At 51.9% G+C, this 21,309-nt stretch overlaps 8 protein-coding genes across 8 annotated transcripts; 2 read left to right on the plus strand and 6 right to left on the minus strand.

Annotated features, from left to right (window-relative positions):
* Positions 1-880: 880 nt before the first annotated feature.
* COCCADRAFT_106831 (uncharacterized protein) lies at positions 881-4,462 on the minus strand (the record flags this gene model as incomplete). Its single annotated transcript, XM_007718183.1, has 1 exon — positions 881-4,462. One exon carries the CDS (start codon positions 4,460-4,462, stop codon positions 881-883), a length of 3,582 nt encoding a protein of 1,193 aa, XP_007716373.1.
* Positions 4,463-5,390: 928 nt separating this feature from the next.
* COCCADRAFT_29578 (uncharacterized protein) lies at positions 5,391-6,051 on the minus strand (the record flags this gene model as incomplete). The annotated part of the gene is made up of 2 exons (XM_007718184.1): positions 5,391-5,918; positions 5,983-6,051. 2 exons carry the CDS (start codon positions 6,049-6,051, stop codon positions 5,391-5,393), a joined length of 597 nt encoding a protein of 198 aa, XP_007716374.1.
* Positions 6,052-6,607: 556 nt separating this feature from the next.
* On the minus strand, positions 6,608-7,936 carry COCCADRAFT_40287 (uncharacterized protein; the record flags this gene model as incomplete). The annotated part of the gene is made up of 2 exons (XM_007718185.1): positions 6,608-7,806; positions 7,861-7,936. 2 exons carry the CDS (start codon positions 7,934-7,936, stop codon positions 6,608-6,610), a joined length of 1,275 nt encoding a protein of 424 aa, XP_007716375.1.
* Positions 7,937-10,846: 2,910 nt separating this feature from the next.
* On the minus strand, positions 10,847-11,517 carry COCCADRAFT_106833 (uncharacterized protein; the record flags this gene model as incomplete). Its single annotated transcript, XM_007718186.1, has 3 exons — positions 10,847-10,939; positions 10,998-11,175; positions 11,348-11,517. 3 exons carry the CDS (start codon positions 11,515-11,517, stop codon positions 10,847-10,849), a joined length of 441 nt encoding a protein of 146 aa, XP_007716376.1.
* A 551-nt stretch (positions 11,518-12,068) lies between these two features.
* COCCADRAFT_106815 (uncharacterized protein) lies at positions 12,069-13,711 on the minus strand (the record flags this gene model as incomplete). Its single annotated transcript, XM_007718187.1, has 4 exons — positions 12,069-12,829; positions 12,886-12,974; positions 13,036-13,316; positions 13,391-13,711. The coding sequence occupies 4 exons, from the start codon at positions 13,709-13,711 to the stop codon at positions 12,069-12,071; spliced, it is 1,452 nt and encodes a 483-aa protein (XP_007716377.1).
* Positions 13,712-15,058: 1,347 nt separating this feature from the next.
* COCCADRAFT_106836 (uncharacterized protein) lies at positions 15,059-16,703 on the plus strand (the record flags this gene model as incomplete). The annotated part of the gene is made up of 3 exons (XM_007718188.1): positions 15,059-15,311; positions 15,371-16,512; positions 16,572-16,703. 3 exons carry the CDS (start codon positions 15,059-15,061, stop codon positions 16,701-16,703), a joined length of 1,527 nt encoding a protein of 508 aa, XP_007716378.1.
* A 954-nt stretch (positions 16,704-17,657) lies between these two features.
* On the plus strand, positions 17,658-19,117 carry COCCADRAFT_29583 (uncharacterized protein; the record flags this gene model as incomplete). The annotated part of the gene is made up of 3 exons (XM_007718189.1): positions 17,658-17,970; positions 18,072-18,730; positions 18,809-19,117. 3 exons carry the CDS (start codon positions 17,658-17,660, stop codon positions 19,115-19,117), a joined length of 1,281 nt encoding a protein of 426 aa, XP_007716379.1.
* Positions 19,118-19,450: 333 nt separating this feature from the next.
* Positions 19,451-20,999, minus strand: COCCADRAFT_8456 (uncharacterized protein; the record flags this gene model as incomplete). The annotated part of the gene is made up of 7 exons (XM_007718174.1): positions 19,451-19,834; positions 19,888-19,965; positions 20,015-20,477; positions 20,536-20,545; positions 20,601-20,683; positions 20,732-20,889; positions 20,943-20,999. The coding sequence occupies 7 exons, from the start codon at positions 20,997-20,999 to the stop codon at positions 19,451-19,453; spliced, it is 1,233 nt and encodes a 410-aa protein (XP_007716364.1).
* Positions 21,000-21,309: the final 310 nt, after the last annotated feature.

Genomic DNA, 21,309 nt, shown 5'->3' on the forward strand with positions numbered 1-21,309 from the left:
GTCGCGCGTTGGGTTGCCCAAAAGGCCCCCCGGCCCATGCCGGCCATCCCTGTCTCTTATGAGAAGGGTAAAGATTCCCAGCCATGATTGGTAGACACCCACCCACACATACAAACCCTTGCAACCTTTGGAATGCGGGGACTGCAGCCATTGCCGTCAGGTCACTGCCCGCGTAATACGAATACTGCACGAGTACCACATGAGTACGGCATGGACACTTGGGCGCTTAGCCAAGATAGCCCAACATGCTTTTCGACAATACATACGAGCGTGTACCGCGGAAGGCCAATCACCAGTAGACGAGAGGGCGGAAAATTCGTCTGGTGATCCAACACATTAATATAATCCAACCACATACACAGCCATGGCGTGAATAATAGAATGTTCCCATTGGACAAAATTGCACCATCGGCGCTGACCACTGCCCAATGGTCAGACTGGGGGTATCTTCTACGTGCGCACAAGCCTGGGCAACTACTACAAACCACCACCAAACACTACCCCGACAATACTCTACAAAAGTCCCACGCTAAGCCATCGCTACCTCGAGGCTTAAATCAAAAGAAGGCCCGACTCATCAGCCCTTGGACCCTCAGATCCACCTCACTGCGGCTCTTGACCCGATTCGCTTGCCCGTTACAGAAAGGAACAAAAAACAGAATCCCCCGCTATTCACCAGCAAACACCCAGCCAGCCATGATCAGACAGAAACAAGCATCCGACATGCGTAACTGGGCAATAAACCCTTTCTAAATTGCAATCGCTCTAATCTTGAACACAAACGCATAACAAAAACAAGAACAAACTCATCCATCAAGTCCAAACAAGGGTACGTGGAACACGTCGACAAGTGCTTTAGCGAACGCGCCCATCTAGCACCCTATTCCTTCTTGGCCACTGTGTCCGCACCTGTTTGCCCTAATCCACCAGAGCTCGATGCAAAAGGTATCGCGCCATTCGCCGTGAAGACGGGAAGGTCACTCCGCTTGCTTGGAGGCGACATGGGTGCCATCGCAGTCATGTCCGTAGTCTCGGCGTGTGTGTTGGCCACCCACTGCAGAGTTGCTGACGCTTGTGGGTCAGAGACATTTGATGGCGCTGCAAAACTCGGTGCGGTACCAAAGCTCTCACTCGTGTAATTGACAAACTGAGGCATATTTGTTGGCGGCGGAGGCGGTGGAGTGTCGGCGCGAGAAGGTGGAGAAGTGTTTGTTAATGGTTCCGTCACCGTAACAAACGATGGCATTGGCAGGTGCTCACGGATCTGCTCTGGGGTTATGGCCATGTCGTGTAACTCCGTCGGTGGCTGCACGATTCCACCAGAAATTCGTCGGTCGACTCCCAAAGCCCCATCGGGACCTTGGCTTTCATCGGGAGACTGTAGGCTACCGTTTTGCACAAGTCCAGATATATGCTGAGATGAAACCGGCTGAGGTTGCTGCAGAGTCGCGGCAGCAGCAGCTTGCACATAGGGGTTGTCAGGTACAGGTGAAGGTGCCTTTGATTCCTGGGGCGAGGTGACCTTGGAAGATTTTACTGTCCGCCCTGTGCCTTTTTTAGCAGTGCCCGTTGCTTTCGCTGCGGGCTTGGCAGGAGCTGCGCGAGCCGCTGGCGTTTTTCGTGTCCCGGTCTTCTTTGGAGCTTCTGCAGCCTTGAGCTTTTCTTCTCTCTCTTTTTCACGAGCGTCATGCTCCTCCTTTGACGGCATTTTCAGTGTAATGCGTTTCAAACCAGAAGTCAGTGCCTCGACATCATCGTTCTCCTTGCCCTTGAGTGCGACATTTGTGCTGGGGTAGTTTGATTGCGCGCGTGGTGCAGAAGGACGCTGAGGAGCACGAGCTGCAGCCGCTGCTGTCTGGCCCCGTACTTTCTTCAGACCAACCTCATTGACGGGTGCCGCTGAGGGAGCTGCAGCTCTTCTGCTCGTTGCTACATTGGGCTCACGACTCGAACTTCTACGGTCTCCTATTGAAGATACGCTCGAGGCAATACTCATACGACGCGAGGCAGATGGCACTGGTGGAGCCTCAGAGCTGGCTGGCGCGAAGTCAGCAATGGTTTGCCTCCTATTCGCTCGAGACTCCTTGTGATGCGACTTCTCGTCTCCCGAGCTAGGCTCAACGTATGAAGGTGCAGCTTTGCGACCACGCAACTGCCGCCCTGACTTGTCCACATGTACAGACGTCAGTGCTGACGGAGCTGGTTTCTCTTTCTTTGCTTTTACTTCCATCAGGTCTTCTGGCTTGTGGCTACGCGTCTGCCGATCAGTGGGAATCAACAGACTGCTGAGAGCTTGGGCAGCAGTGGCCCAGTCAACCTCTGGTGGGGGAGGTGTGGGCGCTCTCGAGGGGCTAGAGGCATATTTGGCAGAGAGGTTACGGGTAAGCTTGGAGGGATCAACGACTTTGGCAACAAAAGACTGCGTAGGCGATGAGAAGTGAGCATTAGGGCCAGGGGGCGGCTTCTTTGGAACGGCCAAGGGAGCGGGATTGACAAGATTTTCGAGTTCTGTAAGATGGGTCGAGTGCCACCAGAAAGGATCATACCCTAGAGGTGTAGCTTCCGTCTCTACAGACTGCATCAAGACATGCTGATCGTCGACGCTGAGGGTACTAAGTCGTTCGCGCACAGAGGACGCAAGGCCTGTTGCGAGCTTGGCATCGGTCCAGACTTGGCCATCTACAAGACCACTGAGATGGCTCATGACTCCACTAGTGAGTGCTCGGTCGCTATAACCACCTTCGAGAACGGAGATGACGCGGCCTTGGACGGATGTGCCCTCCTCCTCAGCCAGACGGACAACATCACGAGTAAATCGGGCGTAGAATTCAGTAGGTACGTTGACAGAATGACGCTGCATGCCTGCAGTCTCCCATTCGCTTGCGTCGAACCCAGCAGACAGGAAGATAGCAGCCTTGGGTGCCGGATGGTTCGGTGAAGTTCGTAGACGGTTGGTGTGATGCCTGAGATACTGCCGCGTCTTTTCGAGCAGTACCATGTACTTTTCTTCGTAGATGGCCCAGAACTGTTCTACAGTCTTCCAGGGCTGCAAATGCACGTTCCAGATAGACTGGCCGTGTGCGTTATCGATACACAAGCTGGCGGCCTGGACCTTGTCGTCATCACCGTCTTCACAGGGATAGGAGTTGATATCGTGCAAGCTGAAGTAGCCAATGGATGTCTTCTTCCAGTTGGGTGTATTCTTGGACATGTTTTGTACCTTTTTGTTTCGGGCCCAGGCAATTGCCTGTGACCCGTCTCCATGGTGTAGGTCAAAGTCGATGATGGCAGCGTGAGTGAGGTTGTACGTCATTATGGCGTGCTCAATACCGACATGTACATTATTGATCCAGCAGAAACCAGAGGGGAAGTCGTCAGAGCAATGGTGGCCTGGAGGGCGAATGCAGACAAAAGCCCGTGAAGGCCCCTCGCCTGAGCTTGTACCCTGGAAGACGGCATCAACAGCATCCAGGACACCCCCGAGTGCACCCTGAAAGGCATTCAAGGACTCGGGACATAGGTAAAGATCTCCAGCATGCAACTCCTTCTTCGACGCCTGCCCTGAAACCGCATGCGAATCCCGAGCCAGCTCCTTGCCTGTCGAGGCCAACTTCCTCTCTGCGTCGTCGCACAAGGACTTGAGCTCATTCATCCACTTTATACCGTGTACGTTTGTAACGACAGGCGATGTGATGTCGACAGCGCGTGAGGTCTTGCGGATCTTGAATGGGACGCGGTCCGGAGGGCTGTGGTGTGGATGGGGTGGGTGGCTGCCGTCTGCATGTCGCTCTCCTAGCCGGACATAGGCTGTCGATATGCCCAAGACACTGGCCAAGATCCTCTCTGGCCGCTCCATGATGAGGCTGAGGGTACTCTTGGCCGTCTTGGGCCTGGAGAAGCGGTGGCCGTAGCATTGGTCGTGCACAATGACGACTGTGCCCGCGTTGACGGCGCCGGTGATGCCCTCGTGACGGGCCAATTCCTTTTTAAAGTAGTCGAGGGCAACGTCACAGGCACGCAGCGGCGGCTTATCTTGGTGACACGACGTGGCCAGCGGGCTCTTTGGCATTGGCGACTGCATCATGGGGTTAAAGGACGCGCGGCGCGAGACAGAAGCCCGAGGGGCGTCGCCGCGTAGGGAGGAAGTGGACGACTTCCGGGTAAGGCCTGGCGTCGAGGAGCGGAAGCTGGCTACGCTGGGGCTGCGTTGGATCGAGGGGGTAGCCTTGAAGTTGGGCGTCGAGGGCGCACGGCGGGGTGGGGTGGGGTTGAGGGCGGCGGGCGAGTGCGGCTGCGGCTGCGGCTGGGGGAGCGGCATGTTGGTGGTGGTGGTGGCTGTTTGCAGGGAGCGGCGCTTCAGCGGGAGTGAAAGGAGGTTCGCGTCATTGTTTGTTGTCGTTTGCCTTGTTGGCCGCGGCGGGGATGGCGCTGCAGCGGGGCTTGAATGTCGTTGGCTCTGCATCCTGGCACTGGGAGGCCGTGTCGCAGGACCCGGATTGCCCCGTTGGCGTCGTCGAGGCCCGTCTCTCTGGCAAATGTCTGGTGGTGTGGAAGAAGCAACGGGCGCTATGACGGAAGAACAAGGTCGCGTCGCCCTCCCTGCAACCCAGGCCAGACCAAGTCCCGCCTGCGCCTAGTAAGCGAGCGAGCGAGCGAGCGAACAAGCCCCGAGCATCTGTTCCTGCATCCATAGACACTAGCAATGCTTCCAGCGACACGCCATGACGTCTATGAGCCTGTATCAGGGGCTGGTGGACATGATTCCAGTGTGTGACTTTGGAGATAGCGGCTGCAATGCACTCGTCAGTCTGCCTGCAAGCCACGGCGGGTGCGAACATGGGGCGGAAACGGTTTTACTCACTTTGAGCCAAGTCTATGTGTAGACTTGGACATGGGATCCCTGGTGCTGTGTGTGCATCCACGAGAAAAATGCTTGGTAGAATGACTTTGGTCACAACAGCAATCAGTGTTCGCTCACAGAAAGCAACACGTTTCAAGCCCTGGCACAGGTGAAGCAGAGGGCCAGTAAGTAGTATGTAAGCATGTATAGCACCATGTATCCACTACGCCTCACGTATCGCACTGGTGAGGAAGCCACGATCCAAGTCCATGTGCCCATCGCGCCTGCTCGTTGAACAACAAGCCCAAGTCTGCCCAAAACGGAAGCCACAACCTTGCTATGCCTTTTTCACTTGCTTCAGTCGGCCTAACCTAACCCTTGTTTATTCCTCATCCATATTTGCCTCTTCAATGGCGAATCCATGTTCCACTTATGGCCATGTTGAAACAACCTCAAAATGATGCATGGTAATACTCATCCGGAAACTGCAAGGTGCAGAATCTATCACGTCTCCCCCTAGATTCCTTCCCAGCACTATGCGCAGCAGAAACTACTCGTTCTCAGCTTCGACAACCCTGGGAAGCAGGCCCCTGGAAGGAGGCCATCGGCTTCCCTCATTGAATCTTTGGCGACGTGGTGGTTTCATAAAGCTGATTTGCGGCGCCGGAGCAGACAAAGGAACCCGAGCAAGATTAGTCCTGCTCTGCCCGAATTCCCCAAGCTTTGATTCGAGATACTGAATTCGGTCCTCCTTCTCTTGCATGTTGCGCATCTGCTCTTGATACCTTGTCGACATTTGCTCATACTCGTGGTAAATCCGATCGAACCGTGCGTTTGCATCGTTGATCTTATTCAGTAGCCGCACATGTGCGCCGTAATGCTCGCTCTTCAGTCCAGCTGTGTGGCGGCCATGGGCTTCTGTCAGGTCCTCGAGCTGCTTCTTGTGAATGCTGCTGACGTCTTTGGACAGGAAGTCAGCCAGCACTTTGCTTGTGGAAAACTGCGTGAATAGCATTGTCACGACCGCCACAAACACTGCTACGACAAGCGTCATCTCGCGCCCACTGATGAGCTCAGACTGAGAGTGTCAGTATACAAACATAAAAGTCAACATGTTGTGGGCGACATGCCTTGGACCATACCGACACGAGCAAGCCGAAGATGCTTGAACAAAGAAACAAGGCAAAGAGGTCAAAGCCGGTGAGCTCCATGATTGCAGCCTACTCACTACCTACCGACTTGGTGAGTGAGGGGCCGGTCAACCGATTATCATTCTGCGTCGAGCACCAACGACCCCTTGGCTTGGCAACCGAACTTAGTCGACGACTGGAGTAGGGCCAAACGATACGCCAAAAAGCACACATGATGTCTAGAACTCGGTTGGTGGGCACTAGAGCTGATCTTCCCAGTGTACCTGCACCTTCTTGACTAGGTCCACACTCTGCCATGGTTCGCAACTTGGACACGGCAATCACAATTAAACCACCGTCCTGCCATGCACTTACAACGAGGCCAAGCTGTTTAATAGATTTACATTACAAAGCCGTGAAAGGCGCAGATTTGGCTATTGTACATCAAAGTGGCTCAAGTCAGACCAGAGCTTGCATAATGCCACCGCCACGAATGCTCAACCACGCTTCAACCGCCAAACGCCATTTGAATGTCCCTTTTGAAGAATCTACAAACTACCAGGAAGACGCCATATCGATGCAGTAAGACAGTCCAAGGAGAAGGGGTGGTGCCTATATGCAAAAGCTGCTGATGCATCTAAGAAAGATCCATGGGCTCTGCATTACTACCACCAGGCGATGCGAAAGGCTGCTGCATCTTCATCGTGTTGGGCGCTGGCTGTGAGAATCCATTGTAGGGCGGTGGAGCAGGAACGTTGATGCCGGCGTTTGCGTGGTGTTGATGGGCGTGGGGAGGTGCCATGTAGCCGACTGGACTGTGGAGGTAGATGGGAGTGGCTGTAGGAGTGGAAGAAGTACGCGCCGGCTTCCGGCCGCCAATGCGCTGAGCTCTAGGAGCTGGGAAGCAGGCATTTTTGACTCGTGTCTGGAACTCCTGAGCAAAGTTGTCGTAGGGTTTCTTGTCCTCGCTGGTCCTCCATCCCATCTTGTTCTTCATACATTCGGCCTTACGATGGCTGATGGTCGAGCCCTCAATACGGATGCCATTGGCCTCAAAACGGCGACAGCAATCCGACCGTGAAAGAATGAGGAGTACTACTAGCAGACTAACGTTATCATTATCAAGGAGGTGGGGACAAAAGTCGCACACGTTGCAAGCAAAACGTCGCATTTCCTCAAGACCCCTCGTGTCAGTGCAGTTGACAAAGCGCTCAGCCATCGAGTAAGGCCGCACCATGTCCCGACAAATATGGTTCTGAAGAACATTGGCGACTGAGGATACTGAGACGGGGTAGATGCTATTGCGATCAATCTTGCTTGTTGCTGATGATGAGACTGTGCCGGCAATGTACACAATCTCAATGTCGTCAAACGGGCCACGGTCGAGCTTGAGATCTTTGACCGTCTTTCCTTCTTTTTGCGCCTCCTTGAGGATATCGGCATTCTTGACACTGGCTTCGCGTGCAGCCTTAACAGCCTCGCGCGGAGTGGTAAAGCCGTATTTTTTTGCAAGTGCAACCGAGTCCTCGTGCATCTCAAACTTGGAAAGCTTGCGCTCAACATCCGGAGCGCGTATCCAGTCTTCAGACCAGGGCTCTTCGGCTAATACCTTGTAGAAGACTTTGGTCAGAGCGCGAAGCTTAATGTCATTGTCGGACATTACGCGTTGGCCAAAGTAGAGCTCGTCAGTTTCGGAAAACGCAGTCTCGATGAAAGTCTTGCGATCCTTTTGGGTAAGTTGGCCACGAGAGGGGTCATTCTTCCATTCCTGGATAATGTTCATGAACTTGGCGTGGAATATGTCATCAAAGTGTTTGGAAGCAGGGATAGGTGTCGCTGTACACAGCGTTAGATCTTAACCGGACATGTTTCGAGTAAACATTGACTCACAGTTGGGAGTGAGGTGCTGCTGTGGTGGCGACGAGGGCAAGGTACTGGCAGTCTGGGCGATTGGAGCAGGTGACATGTTGATCCAAGCGCGACAGATGACCTGATATACCGAATGGGGTAACTTGAACACTTGCAAGTCAGTATGTAATCACAGAGAAGAAAGGTCCAGAAACGGGCCGGCCACGGTTGAGATAGATGTTTGCGGTTGAGGCCGAGTGCTGCGGGGTGGTTGGGGTTGTCAGAACAAGAGTGTAGGTGAAAACATTCACGCTCGCGTAGCTAGCGCTGCTAGGGGTCTGCTTGGCAGAGCATTGGAGCTGCACGTGACGTGCCGTCACCCCAGCCAAATCGTGGTCCAAACGACATGGTTGTAAACGGCCTAGGGCAAAGTTTTGGCGCGAGCGCCACGACACGCCAGAAGAAGTATTCCTTTCTTTACTATCTTGTCATGCTCAGTGTCACGGATAACTTCATTATATGTTTTGGTGTTTTCCCTGCTGTCGTTTCACTTCACCAACCACCGAAACATGTTGCCACGCAGAGAGCGCTTGAATGCACAAGCCTGTGAGCGGTATCTTGACCAGGATCGCCTGAGTTGACATACTTATCACTCTCGGCGATCAATATTCCATTCTTCTCGTCAACTGTTCATGTCATTGCAACCACAGAGACAAAACCACAACATTTGTTGGGATTCAAACAGACAATGACCTAGAAGGCAGCTGTGGGTGTTAAGACCGTCTCACATACTGTGGCACGGATCTACCTCTTCCAGACGTCTCTGTCGAGAAGCAACCCACAAAATTCATTTGCGAGCATCATACTATTAGAGCGTCTAATTCTTGAGATTGGGATATGCTGTATAGAACTCAGGATATGGACGATCCGACGCACTGTCGATTCACCTGCTACGATTCCTTCGCGTGAATATGAGGATGCGACACATAAAGCCGTTTACAGTAAGGGTATCCGAGGATTCACGGATGTAGCAGGTAACCAGCTGACTAAACAACTAGACAGACAGTATTGTTGATACAAGTCAGCGCCATGTCACTACTCAGTAAATACATTCAAGCAAGACTACATGTATAAAACATGCCAACTCATTTCTAGTTTCTTATAATGATATTGTATCAAATATAGCTATTTTAATTAAACTCATCACATCTACATCCCGTTCAGCTTCCGTTTGCAAAATCCAATAAAAACTTGCATTAGCGGTAAAAGATCAAATGGGAACAGAGTTGCTGAGGAACAGGACTTTACTTACTGCAGACATGAGTAGTAACTCAATTTTGTAGTATCAGTTCTGGTGGATTGATATGGTGTGCATGCATTGGCAAGGAAGTAGTGGAAACGATATTGACTCAATCTTGGAACCAAACTTACCCCAATATCAAGTAAAATATTTCCAAGATGCTGCTTGTGGACTTGTAATGCTCCTCCGATGTGGCATTGGTGTTGGGTTTTACCTCCTGTTTCGACATTGCCATACTCATCGAATGTCGGTGCCATATGCTGCCTCCCGTCGGCTACAATGTCACATAGGGCTTATCATCTTTTACCAGAACCAGATTGAGCAAGCGACTTGTTTTTAAATTTTCATGTTGATCATATCATATAACTTATTGACAAGTAGATTCAGTAGCTGTTCATGCTCAATTTCATAACGAGTCTGTTCCACACTCCCATTCCTCCGACAAACCGTCTAGTATAGTTGGATCAGTCCTTTTGGAACGACATGGTTCTCCCAGCATCTAATATAGCGGGAATAACGACTGCTGTTTTCACTATCCTGATTTCCGGTCTCGGGACTGTTGTATATATCAATCATCGACGACATCGGACTCTCAACAAAGGCAGCTTCCGTGTAAAGACTATCGCTTCTTCTTCGCCCAATGCTTTAGGCTCTCAGACGCTCAATTCATCAGCATTCACTATGGGCTCTACGAAGCGTACGCATGACTGCCATGGCCGGTACCCGAGCTTGGAAAACGGCCCTGGACCAACTTTTGTCAACAAGGGTTGAACTTCTATGCGGAACGATTTCCAGAGCCTCACGGACACTGGTAATTTGCCCTCTGTACATGAAGCTACTATGGGTCCGTTTGCTACTTGTAACAACCTCAGTGCCTTCTGCTAGGGCTACTGTGGGTGCCGATGAAGGAGCACCTATATCAAACACAATAACAGAACCAATATCTACAGGGGCTACCACTTTGGCGACCGTAAGGACCATGGAGATCAAGCGAAGACCAGAAGATGCGTCGATGAGCAGGCCAAGTAGCTTACATCAAGATGTGCTAGACGTTGGTTGGAGAGACATTCAAATTGGAGGTGCCGAGGAGGCAGCCAAGTCAAACGAGCCGAGTGTTTCGGCCATGTCAGATGTGCATGAACGACTATACGGCTATACTGGTGCATGGCCTTGACATGCGTCGAGCACTTGCCTCGAGTATGCAACCTGTGTTAGGAGTTGAGAAGGAATGGTGAGGGATGTCTTCAAGAATTCTGTTTTTAAGAGTTGTCTCATCGAGAGATGAGAATAGAAAGATACCTGTCTTCGGAAAGGAAAACATTGAACGGGGAGAGAGAAAATCGGTAGCAGCCAAGCAATGGATAGAATATAAGCCAAGCAATTCTCCATGTTGACAGCACCGGGTCGCACTCATTGATGGCACTTCATTTCAGGAAGCTACGCACCTTGTCACAACATCACACTAGTGTCACGTCAAGCATAAGGGGAAGGGGAGGGAAAATGGCAATCAAGCATCGTCCTCGTGCCCAAGAACACGAGAACTCAGCGACACCTAGTGGGGGGAGAACCTTTTTGTTTCATTGACTCCTGATCATCATGCCGCCGTATATAGCCGTAAAACCTTGCCATAATCGTGGCAGAAGAAACCCTTTCCCAGACACCATGTTTTCAGAAAATCGAGAAGGGAGGAAGAAGGGAGGCCGTGGGATCGTGGATTCGCATTCGAATCTACGAGCGGCCTGGGCGGTCGTTGAAGCGACGGGGGCGCTCGACGACTTGTTGCTGAGAGACAGCGACGACGTTGGTGGGGATGCTGTCGAACTGTTACTGAAGTTAGTGGACTGCCTCGAATCAAGAATAGCACAAGGTAAATGCTTACACCCATGCTCTTGAGCAGGTCCTTGGTCTCCTGGTCGACGTCGAGTGAGCCAGACTCGCTGTTCTGGGTGAAGTCGAGAGCGGAGATCTCGGGGACGTATTGATCCTTTCGCTCACGCTCCTCTTCTTGGAGCTTGAATGAGATACCACGGACGGGACCACGCTGGATACGCTTCATCCTACAACTTATTAGTCATTGTGGCTGGACAGGTGAAGTTATTGATTGCGCTGCAGTGGAGGTTGTGGTGAGAGCCATTGGTTTTCGCGAGTCCTGAAAGGCTGCCATTGAACCGTCGGGCATCTCAATCGCCAATTGCTCCCAGCAAACCCTCGCAGCGCAGTTGCACGTACAAATGAGTGGTGTATCCGGCAATCTTGTTCCTGAGCCTCTTAGACGCGATAATGGCAATCTCATCGCAAATCCTCTTGTTGGTCTCGAAGTCCAGAGACAGCTTAGGGTAGTAACGCTCAATGATGACCTTGGCGGACTTCTTGACGGTCTTAGTTCGGACGCGACCCATTTTGGCGACTTTTTGTGTGAGCTGGGAAAAGAGGTTGTCGTGGGAAGGGGCGGTGGCTGTCGGGTTAGTGGGATTGTCGCTGAAGAAAGAGTTGGGAGAATGGGGTCGATATTTCGGCAAGTGTGTGCGGTAGTGGTCTGTGCGGTAGTGGTCTAGTGCGGATATGGCATGGCGACTGCGCTACCTTCCCCCACGCATACAGGGCTATATTCACATTCTGACAGTATAGTTATAGGCATGTGTTGTAGTTCGCCAGTCGTATATTGTGCACATGCATGCTGGTAACATTATGACATTGCCAGTTTTGTGTACGCAAAGAGATAATTGATATAATTCGCTCGCTAAGTACGCTGTATGAAAGAACAAACCAGACTGTACAAACGGGAAGTGAAGTTAGTTCAAGGAAAGAACATCGAAGACGCTCGTTTCAAGAATCGAAACAGAGGGTCAGTCCTTCTGGATTCAACTCCGCAACTCCATGGCTGTGTAAATCTCAAATCGAAGCAAATATTGCGGTGGTCTATATCCTCAAACCACTCAACAATGAAGGCCTAATGTCCGCCTTCAGCACCGCCTTCAGCACCGTGGCCTGCCGAAGCACCGTGACCGGCTGGATTTGGGAAGTAAAAAGCGCAAATAGCGATGATGATGTAGGTCATGACGCAAAGTACGCCCTCGAGATAGTTGGACTTGCCGTCACGAAGGAAGGAACCGACAGTGAGAACTGCAAGCACGAGTGCAACGGCATCGAAGATGGAAAAGTTGTAGTCCATGCCAACGCCAAGACCCCAGCCAACCAGGACGACTAGGGGAGCATTGAGCAAAGCCGTCTGAATTGAGGCGCCGAGAACGTGCGCGAGGGCCATGTTGATCTGATTGTCATAGGCCTCGTCAACGGCAAGGAGATGCTCGGCAATCTTCTCAACAAGTGGAATCAGAATCAGACCGACAAAAGCGTCGCTGACTCCGCGCTCTACAATGTATGGGATTTCCTGGACCAGGGCGATGGCGACGAGTGACACGCAGGCCAAGGAGATGACGAGGGCTACCAAGACTTCCATCATGGTGAGCTTGGGCTTCTTGAGCTCCTTGTGGCGGTCCTTGTCCTTTGCATCGTCTTCTTCGTAGATTTCGTGGAGCAGACCATCGTGGGAAACCGTTTGGAATACAATGTAGATAAGGTAGCCGACAATGGAGATGATGGCTACGCCGCGGGAGATGAGGCGGGTGTTGTATGCAATGTCGACGTTGCTTTCGTAGTCGGGATTTTGGTTGAGGTAAGAGTAGAAGACAGCAGGGAGGACAAGAGCCACTATGGGGGTGTATTAGCATATCTGAATATGTGGGTGGGTGCGGATATGAGCTTACTGGCAGCAACGAGCATCAAGCCAGAACCGTTTTCGGAAATGGCCTCGTGGAACTCCTGCTGGTTGTGTTTGAGTCCACCTGCAATGAAGCTAGATGTTGACGTTAGATGACAGGGGGAACAAGGACTGGGGCACTGGGAGAGGTGCGTACCATGAACCCAAGCAGAGCAAGAGATTGGCAAGAATGGAGCCTAGGATGGCAGCCTTGATGACCTGAACGTTGGAGTCGCCCTTTGAGGTTCGGAGCAAAACCATGAAGAGGATGATCTCGACAATGGAGCCAAAGGTCGTCTCGAGCACAACGGCAAATGATTTGTTTGGCATCTTGCGGGAGAACTCCTGGCCGGCGAAGCCCAGCATGTTGGCAGCAGGCAGCATGGCAATGTAGTTTGTGATGAAGATGGCCAGGTGCCATTCCGGCTTTACAAAGTGCTACGAGCGGAGTCAGCAGGGGGTGGCAGGTTGGGAGCAATGGTTTGCGTGTGCAATGAATGAGGCTCACTGACCAGGGCAATGGCGACGGGGACAATGGGCCACAGCAAGTTGACGAGCATGGACGGGGTGCTGCTGCTCTTGCCGCTGATGACGAGGAACTTGATGGGGTGGAAGCCGCTCCTGCCACTCTCGCCCTCGGGGTGGATGCCCTTTGTGACCTTGTGGCCATTGTGGTTGTACTGCGGCAGCGACTCGCGCCGCCTGCCACGATGGTCTTCAGAGGGCCGTCGACTACGAGGCTTGTCGGAGCTGTATGCCCGGTCGCGCGAGGAGCGGTGGCCGTGGCCGTGGCCGTGGGGGTAGTCGCGCGAGGGACGGGAGCTGTGGGCCATGGCTTATGACAATGACGATTGGCAGGGGTCGATTGTGTATCGTAGTTTGTCGATTGCAGCGCTCGGAGCCACTGAGGCCGGCAGGTTCAGGATGAGCGGGCGTGCGAGGTGTTTGGCATGCGAGGGGGGCAGGTCAGGGCAGACGAGTTAAAAAGGAACAAAACACCAAGCACACACAATGGGGAGCTGGAGCATGTAAAGGGCGCCGGCGTCATCTCGGGCGGCCATGGCTGTGGTGTTTCCCTGTTTGCCCGTTGCGGCCCGTCGCAACATGGACACACAGCCTCGATGCTTGGTCCGCCAGCCAGACTCTGCTGCACCACATTATACACCGAAACTCTGCAACCTGCAACGTCGCGCCCGCACCCGCGCCCACCCATTGGCTCTGGCCTGCCATTCTCCCTGCCCGTCTGGCCTTGATTGCTGCAGACACGTCACTAAGCATCGTCCGCTGTGTCCTGGCGTTGCTTGACACGCCTTGGCCTGCCAGCCACCGTCGCAAGGGGCGCCGGCCTGGTCCCTGTTTCTCACCGTCTCATGGCATATGCCCTGCCATTGCTGTGCACCAAGCGACTAAATACCGCCCCCCTTCCCTTGATACACCACTCTACCAGGTCCTGACGCCGAAACCACGCCCCTCGGGACGTTTGCATGGGCGTCCTCACGGCCGCTATGCTATGTTTTGCAGCGGGCTGCGGCGCGTTGCCTCTCTGGCCAGCCACCATGTCATCGCTTGCATCTGCATCCCCCCGCAAAGACGATCATCTCCCGCCGTAACCAAGTACAGACAAGGCCTTGCCTCTAGCCCCGATGCGCCGGTAGATGCCGACACGGACAGCAATCGTAGTAATAATAATAATAATAATAAGTAGTGTAGCTGTCCTGTTGCAAGCGATGCTGTCAGCACATACGCACCTCAGGGACATGTAATTACATGCTTCCTCAAATGTACTGTGTATAATACTTGCCGGCTTAACTATATTACCTGCTTACCCTATCGACATGCCCTGGACGTCTGGGGTTAGCGGTCACTGCGTGCATGGCGAACAAACCCCATGCTCAAACATGAGTCTGGACTCAGGGTGATGGCGTGTAGTGAGTGTGTTTAGATGCTTACTCCATCTCCAGCTCAGCCTCGTCCGACACGACACTCTCAATGCGCTGCAAAAGGAATCCTGCCTGTGCGACGTACTAAGTACGTGACCTGGCCTGGTGCACGGGGACAGGCGTCATGGGCAGGCGCGTGTTAGCGTCACGGCAACAATACGACCCGTCCGTCAAACAAACACCGTCACCATCATTCCTCGTCCTGCTACATCCATCGCTGCCCCTCTCCACTTGCCCATCATGGTCTTCCTGTCTGGCTTTGCGTTGTGCGCGGCCGTAACCAGCGCCACTGCGCTTCAGATCCCACTGCTGTCGTCGAGCAACCAGGCGCTGCTCGGCCATCCCCAGGGGACTAAGCCGCTAGTCAACTCGACGGAGCTTCAGGAGCTCATCAGTGGCGATAGATTGATGACGCGCGCGAAGAAGCTGTATGAAATTGCCAAACTTGGTGAAGCCGAGTACAACCATCCGACTAGAGTCATTGGTAGCGCTGGTACGCGTGTTCACGTGGTGTGTGTCCATGTCAGGACGATGAGACTGACCCCCCTGTAGGCCATCTCGGCACCCTATCATACATCTACGAGACTCTGCTCGAGCTTGGAGACTATTACACCATCTCCAACCAGTCCTTCCCTGCCGTGTCTGGCAACGTCTTCGAGTCGCGCTTGGTCATTGGCGATGGCGTGCCCAAATCAGCAGCACCCATGGGCCTGACCCCAGCAACAAAGGACAAGGAGCCCGTACACGGTGATCTCGTCCTCGTTGATAACCAAGGCTGCGAGGCATCTGATTTCCCCGACTCTGTGGCGGGCAACATTGCCTTTATCAAGCGCGGCGTATGCCCATTTGGCACAAAGTCCGAGCACGCTGGTCGCAAAGGCGCTGTGGCGGCTATCGTATACAACTATGAAAAGGATCCTGTTTCGGGCACTTTGGGAACACCATCGCCCAATCACATTGCCACCTTTGGTCTCTCTGGAGAGGAAGCAGAGCCAGTCTTGAAGAAGCTTGAACAGGGAAAGCACGTTGATGGCATCGCTTACATTGATGCCGAGGTCAATGAAATCCAAACTGTCAACATTGTCGCCCAGACAACTCAAGGTGATTCCGACAATTGCGTCATGCTCGGCGCCCACAGCGATAGTGTGACTGAAGGCCCGGGTATCAACGATGATGGCTCGGGTACCATATCTCTCCTCGAGGTCGCTTCCCAGCTCACCAAGTTCAATGTTTCCAACTGCGTCCGATTTGCATGGTGGGCCGGCGAAGAAGAAGGTCTGCTCGGTTCTGATTACTATGTTGCCTCGCTCTCCGACGAGGAAAATCAAAAGATTCGTCTGTTCATGGACTACGATATGATGGCCAGTCCTAACTTTGCCTACCAAATCTACAATGCCACGAATGCTGTCAACCCGAGAGGATCGGAGGAGCTTCGCGATTTGTACATCAGCTGGTATGAGGATCAGGGCCTGAACTATACCTTTATTCCCTTTGATGGCCGCAGTGATTATGACGGATTTATCCGCAACGGCATTCCAGGCGGTGGTATTGCGACTGGCGCTGAAGGAATCAAGACGGAGGAGGAGGCTGGCATGTTTGGCGGCAAGGCAGGGGACTGGTATGACCCATGCTACCACCAGCTTTGTGACGATGTCGGCAATGTCAACATCACAGCCTGGGTCGTCAACACAAAAGTAAGTTCTTTCCATCTTCCACAGTGGCCACGTACAAGCGATTTACTTACACGCCGTAGCTCATTGCTCATTCGGTCGCGACCTATGCCCAGTCTTTCAAGGGCTTTCCTAAGCGCGAGCTTGAGGTTGCTGCCACGTCAACCGTGTACAGAGATAACGTCAAGTACCATGGGGATCATATGTTTATCTAGCTATTTAATGTTTTCAATACTGGCGTTGACGAATCAAGAACACTTTTCCAGCAGTTTGCATACAGTCCCAACCCTTGATTACTCATGCATGCATGCAGCATTGCAATGGTTTCCCATTTCCCCTTTGCTAGCCCAATCTCAGGACACCTATCGTACTATAGCCTGGCGCAGACGGTCTTGCTGATGACGCTCACCGCAACATCTCTCTGCGCAACAGGTGTGACGAACTTGGTGCGCTCATGTTGCTCTGAACTGGCAAATCTTTGGGAAAAGGCGTCTTTCATACACCCTGCCACACACATCTGAAAGGATTGCCAAGACGATAGATGGTTATATTCACCGATGGTACATGTGTAACTCGATCATCAGGCAAATTCAGTCGCAAAAGTGTCGGCCAGATTTCGCCAGCACCCTAGTGCCTCTCCCCACTGTCCTGCTCCAATTCGGCAACAACCGTGCTCGGTGCCTCTCCATGCCCCGACACCCCGATGCTGGGCTACGGACTTCCGTAACAGACGTCCCAACGGCACTGTAACAGGCGCGATACTGCTGAGCAACCAAGCAAAACTACTCAGGTTGCACATCCAACCCTGTTGCTATTTTTTTCTTACCCACTAAATACTGCGTATAGTACACTTAGCTGACGTCATTCCAACGCAGTAGATTGGCCTCTGGCCATCGATCTGGTTGAAAATGATTCACGACATCCGTAGTAGGGAATACCTGATCTGTGCCCTAAAAGCGGTCTTGCTGTTTCGTGCGGAGATGGAGTGATTGATGTCCCGAGAAGGCATCTGTGGGATAGCGTGTGCAACCATTCGCCCGTGACTAAGGGCTTCGATAGCCTTAAATTGCTCAGCTGAATCCTCTCTGCCTTCGTTATCCACAATATCCACCCCAATTCAATCATTCAGTCATTTAACCCTTCTTCAGACCACTTGTTCCTTCGCAGAAATGCCCTCACCATCCACCGTCTCCCTCAATGTTTTGATATCTGGCTCTGGTATTGCAGGGCCATGTTTTGCTTACTGGCTAAACCGCCTCCTTCCATCCTCACAAATCATCATCATTGAGCGTAGCCCCGAACCACGCTTAGGTGGCCAGGCTGTCGATCTTCGCTCATCATGTCTGCCTATCGTAAAGAAAATGGGCCTGTTGGGCAAGGTCAAAGAATACAATACAACCGAGGTCGGAATGCAGTTTGTATACCGCGATGGCAAAACGAGAGCAACTTTTGAGGCAACAGGAGAAGAAGAACGACAGAGTGGTAGGTCGTTAGTCCAATTCTCGATGAGATCCTCGTCCTATTACTAAATGCGAGGGTTCACTGATGGGAGACTGTGGTAAATGAGTACTAACTGAATGCAGCAACGAGCGAGTATGAGATCCTCCGCGGAGACATGGCCCGTATCGTTTACGACGCTGTGAAAGACAATCCCAAAATAACCTTCATTTTTGACGAAATGATCACAGCAATCGAAGAGAAAGAAGACGGAAAAGTAGAAGTCACTTTCAAAAACAAGACTGCTACTACAACATATGATCTGGTGGTAGGTGCAGATGGTCAGATGTCACGTACCCGACGCCTTGTCTTCGGTCACGGTCCCAACAACGACGATTATTTGTACCGCCTAGGACAATATTCCGCCTTGTTCACTATGCCACGCGATCCAACCGATACCCAGTACGCACAATGGTATAACGCATCGCGCGGCCGCCTGTTCCTTCTACGGCCAGACCAGTACGGTACGACGAGAGCATACCTTGCCGTCACCGATGCTAATCTTTCCCGTTTTGACGAGGTTGATCGCCTCCTGAAGAAAGGATCAAGAGAAGAACAGCAAGCGTGGTTTGAAAAAGAGTTTTCAGACGCTGGATTCCAGGCAGAACGCTGTATCCGAGAGATGAAAAAGGCAGATGATTTCTACATGCAGCAGATTGCTCAGGTTAAGATGGATACCTGGGTAAAGGGACACGTCGCTCTGGTAGGAGATGCAGCGTATTGTCCGAGTCCAATCTCTGGTGTGGTATGTGACTCGTTTCATTCTCCTGCACATTGGCTTGATCCTCACACTATGCAACCAAACATGCTGACAGGTCCACAGGGCACAGGTGCGGGAATAGTGGGCGCCTATATTCTTGCAGGCGAAATATCGAAGACGCCCAACGATATTCCCTCTGCTCTGGCCAATTATGAACGCGTCACTAGGCAATATGTCGACAAGGCACAAAGACTGATACCGGGTGCTCCTCAGATCGCAAATCCTCAAACTGAATGGGGCATCAAAATCTTCAACAACGTCACAGGCGTACTTTCACATCCTTTTGTCCAAAGATTCAGCGGTGTGCTGGGTCGTGTGATACCCGCATTTGGAGGCACGAAAATCTGGACTCCGCCCGAATACGAAGCATAGAACCTCTGGGCTATAGGATAGCGATTGGAAAGAAACAATATTCAAAAAAAATGGTTTTTGACCTATTTCAACTCGCTATCAAAGTGTTGCTTTCTTGTATACGCATAACAATTATGACATTGTGCTTACCTACTAGACGATCAACATTGACTAGTAGACAGTGAAGCATACAATGCTGCAACTGTAGCGGATCATAGCTCCCTCTTTGGAAGTTTGAAGCATAACAACGTGATTGGGAATTGGGTAGAAGAACTATCAGTAAGCCAGGTCGAATACTATAGTTTTTCGTTACTAACGATGCTCAGTATATGCAGCTGATGGATCCCCCGAAATCTAAGCATCATTGCTAAGAAGGTCGACATTGACACCTCTCAAGGCATCAACAGCCCATCGAGGGTATCTGTCCTTCTGCCCATTGTAGAGCTTGTTGAAAAAGTCTTTAAGAAACTGCGGATATTGGTCTTCAATGATAGCTTGTCTGACGAGCTTCATAAGGTTCAGCTGATAGTAAACGTTGTGCATGGTAAGAAGATGAGCACCCGCTGTCTCTTTTGCAGTAACATGGTAGATGTAGGCTCGAGTAATACCGAGACCACCGGCTGATGCTGGCCGACAACACGTGCAGTTGCAGTCTTCTTCAATAGGGCTGAAGTCTTCTGAATAGATAGCATTTCGGAGGTTCAATGAGCCGCGGGATGTGATGGCGTTTCCAAATCGCTGACTGCTTTTAGTGATGTAACTTGAGTGAAGGGGAAAAATAAATAACATACAGCGGTTCGTGTTGGCCACACACAGTCAAACATATCTGCACCGAGAGCCACGGACACTACCAGATCTTCCGGGTAACCCTGTTACTGGTTAGCAGGCGCTTCGCTCAAGCGGGACAATGTGACATACTACGCCCATGACATAACGAGGTTTCTTCTGGGGAAGCAGCTCTGTGCATGTCTTGACAACTTTGCAGTAAGACTCTTTTTCCTCGCCACCAGACAGGCCTCCGATGGCAATTCCAGGAGTATCTCGTGCTACCATCTGGACAGTGCACTCCCTACGCATCTCCAAATCCAATCCACCTTGTATGATGCAAAACAAATTTTGCTTTTCTGGATACTTGTGGGCCTTGATGCAGCGGTCGAGCCAACGCACCGAGCGTTCCATTGCTTCCCGCATGCGCGCATGGTCGGGAGATGTGGTGACAATAACGTCATCGAGTTGCATGATGATATCGCTACCGATGGAGTTTTGAAGTGATATCGAGTGTTCCGGGGTAAGTAACATGGGCGAACCATCGTGAGGACTCAGGAACCGGACACCTTCCTCTGTGACTTTGGCAAGTTTGAGTAGTGAAACCATTTGGAAGCTGTTTACCGCGTCAGCCTGGCGTTCTCTTTGCGATCAAGGTGGCATAATCCACCTACCCGCCACTGTCTGCAGCTGTTAGTAATTTCAACCCTTCGAGTTCGGGCTGGTATATGGGTGATACCTGTAAGAATGTTATGGGGCCATGACTGCAGTTTATGCGCGCCGCCTATTGAGTCGAGTGTCGCCTGTCCTGGCTTGAGACCTCTCCCACACGTCAGTCTTAGGAACAGTCGACGAGACAAATAGTTTTACAGATGGTATGTGTTGTTCAAGCAAAGACGACATCCTTGATCCTCTAGTTGGTCAGGAGTAAGACCCTTGAGCGAGGCCTGGGTCGCAACTGGCATGAAGATGGGGAGGGGCACCGGCCCATGAGGGAGATGGAGCGTCGCAGCGCGCGCCCGGGTGACCTATGGCTGTCAGTGGCCGGTCTGCGATTCTATCTCGTTTTTGGAATACTTACAGAGCAAGTTGCAAGTAGCTCGAACGCAAGCGCTGAATGCGTAGGTGCGGGCGCCATAATGTACATTAAGGTGCATTGATATACACAGCGCAAAAACGGATAAATCCTCCGCCTTATCGATAACGCGACATCACTTCCATCAATCACTTCCAGTTATTCACTACTTTCGCTAGTCTACTTTTTTTTTTTAAATAACTTTCTAGATTATATATTAGACTTAACGTATTCTATCACCGAGCGTGCCACATCACCGAGTGTGCCACTTTTTCTTGGCATCGCGAACTTCACGTACGAAAGGCAATGCCTCAACAACAGAACGCGATACTAATCCAGCAAGAAGGCCGAATTACTCTTGCGCTTCAAGCCT

This window comes from Bipolaris zeicola (genome assembly GCF_000523435.1).
Source record: "Bipolaris zeicola 26-R-13 unplaced genomic scaffold scaffold_217, whole genome shotgun sequence".
Taxonomy (NCBI): Eukaryota; Fungi; Ascomycota; class Dothideomycetes; order Pleosporales; family Pleosporaceae; genus Bipolaris; species Bipolaris zeicola.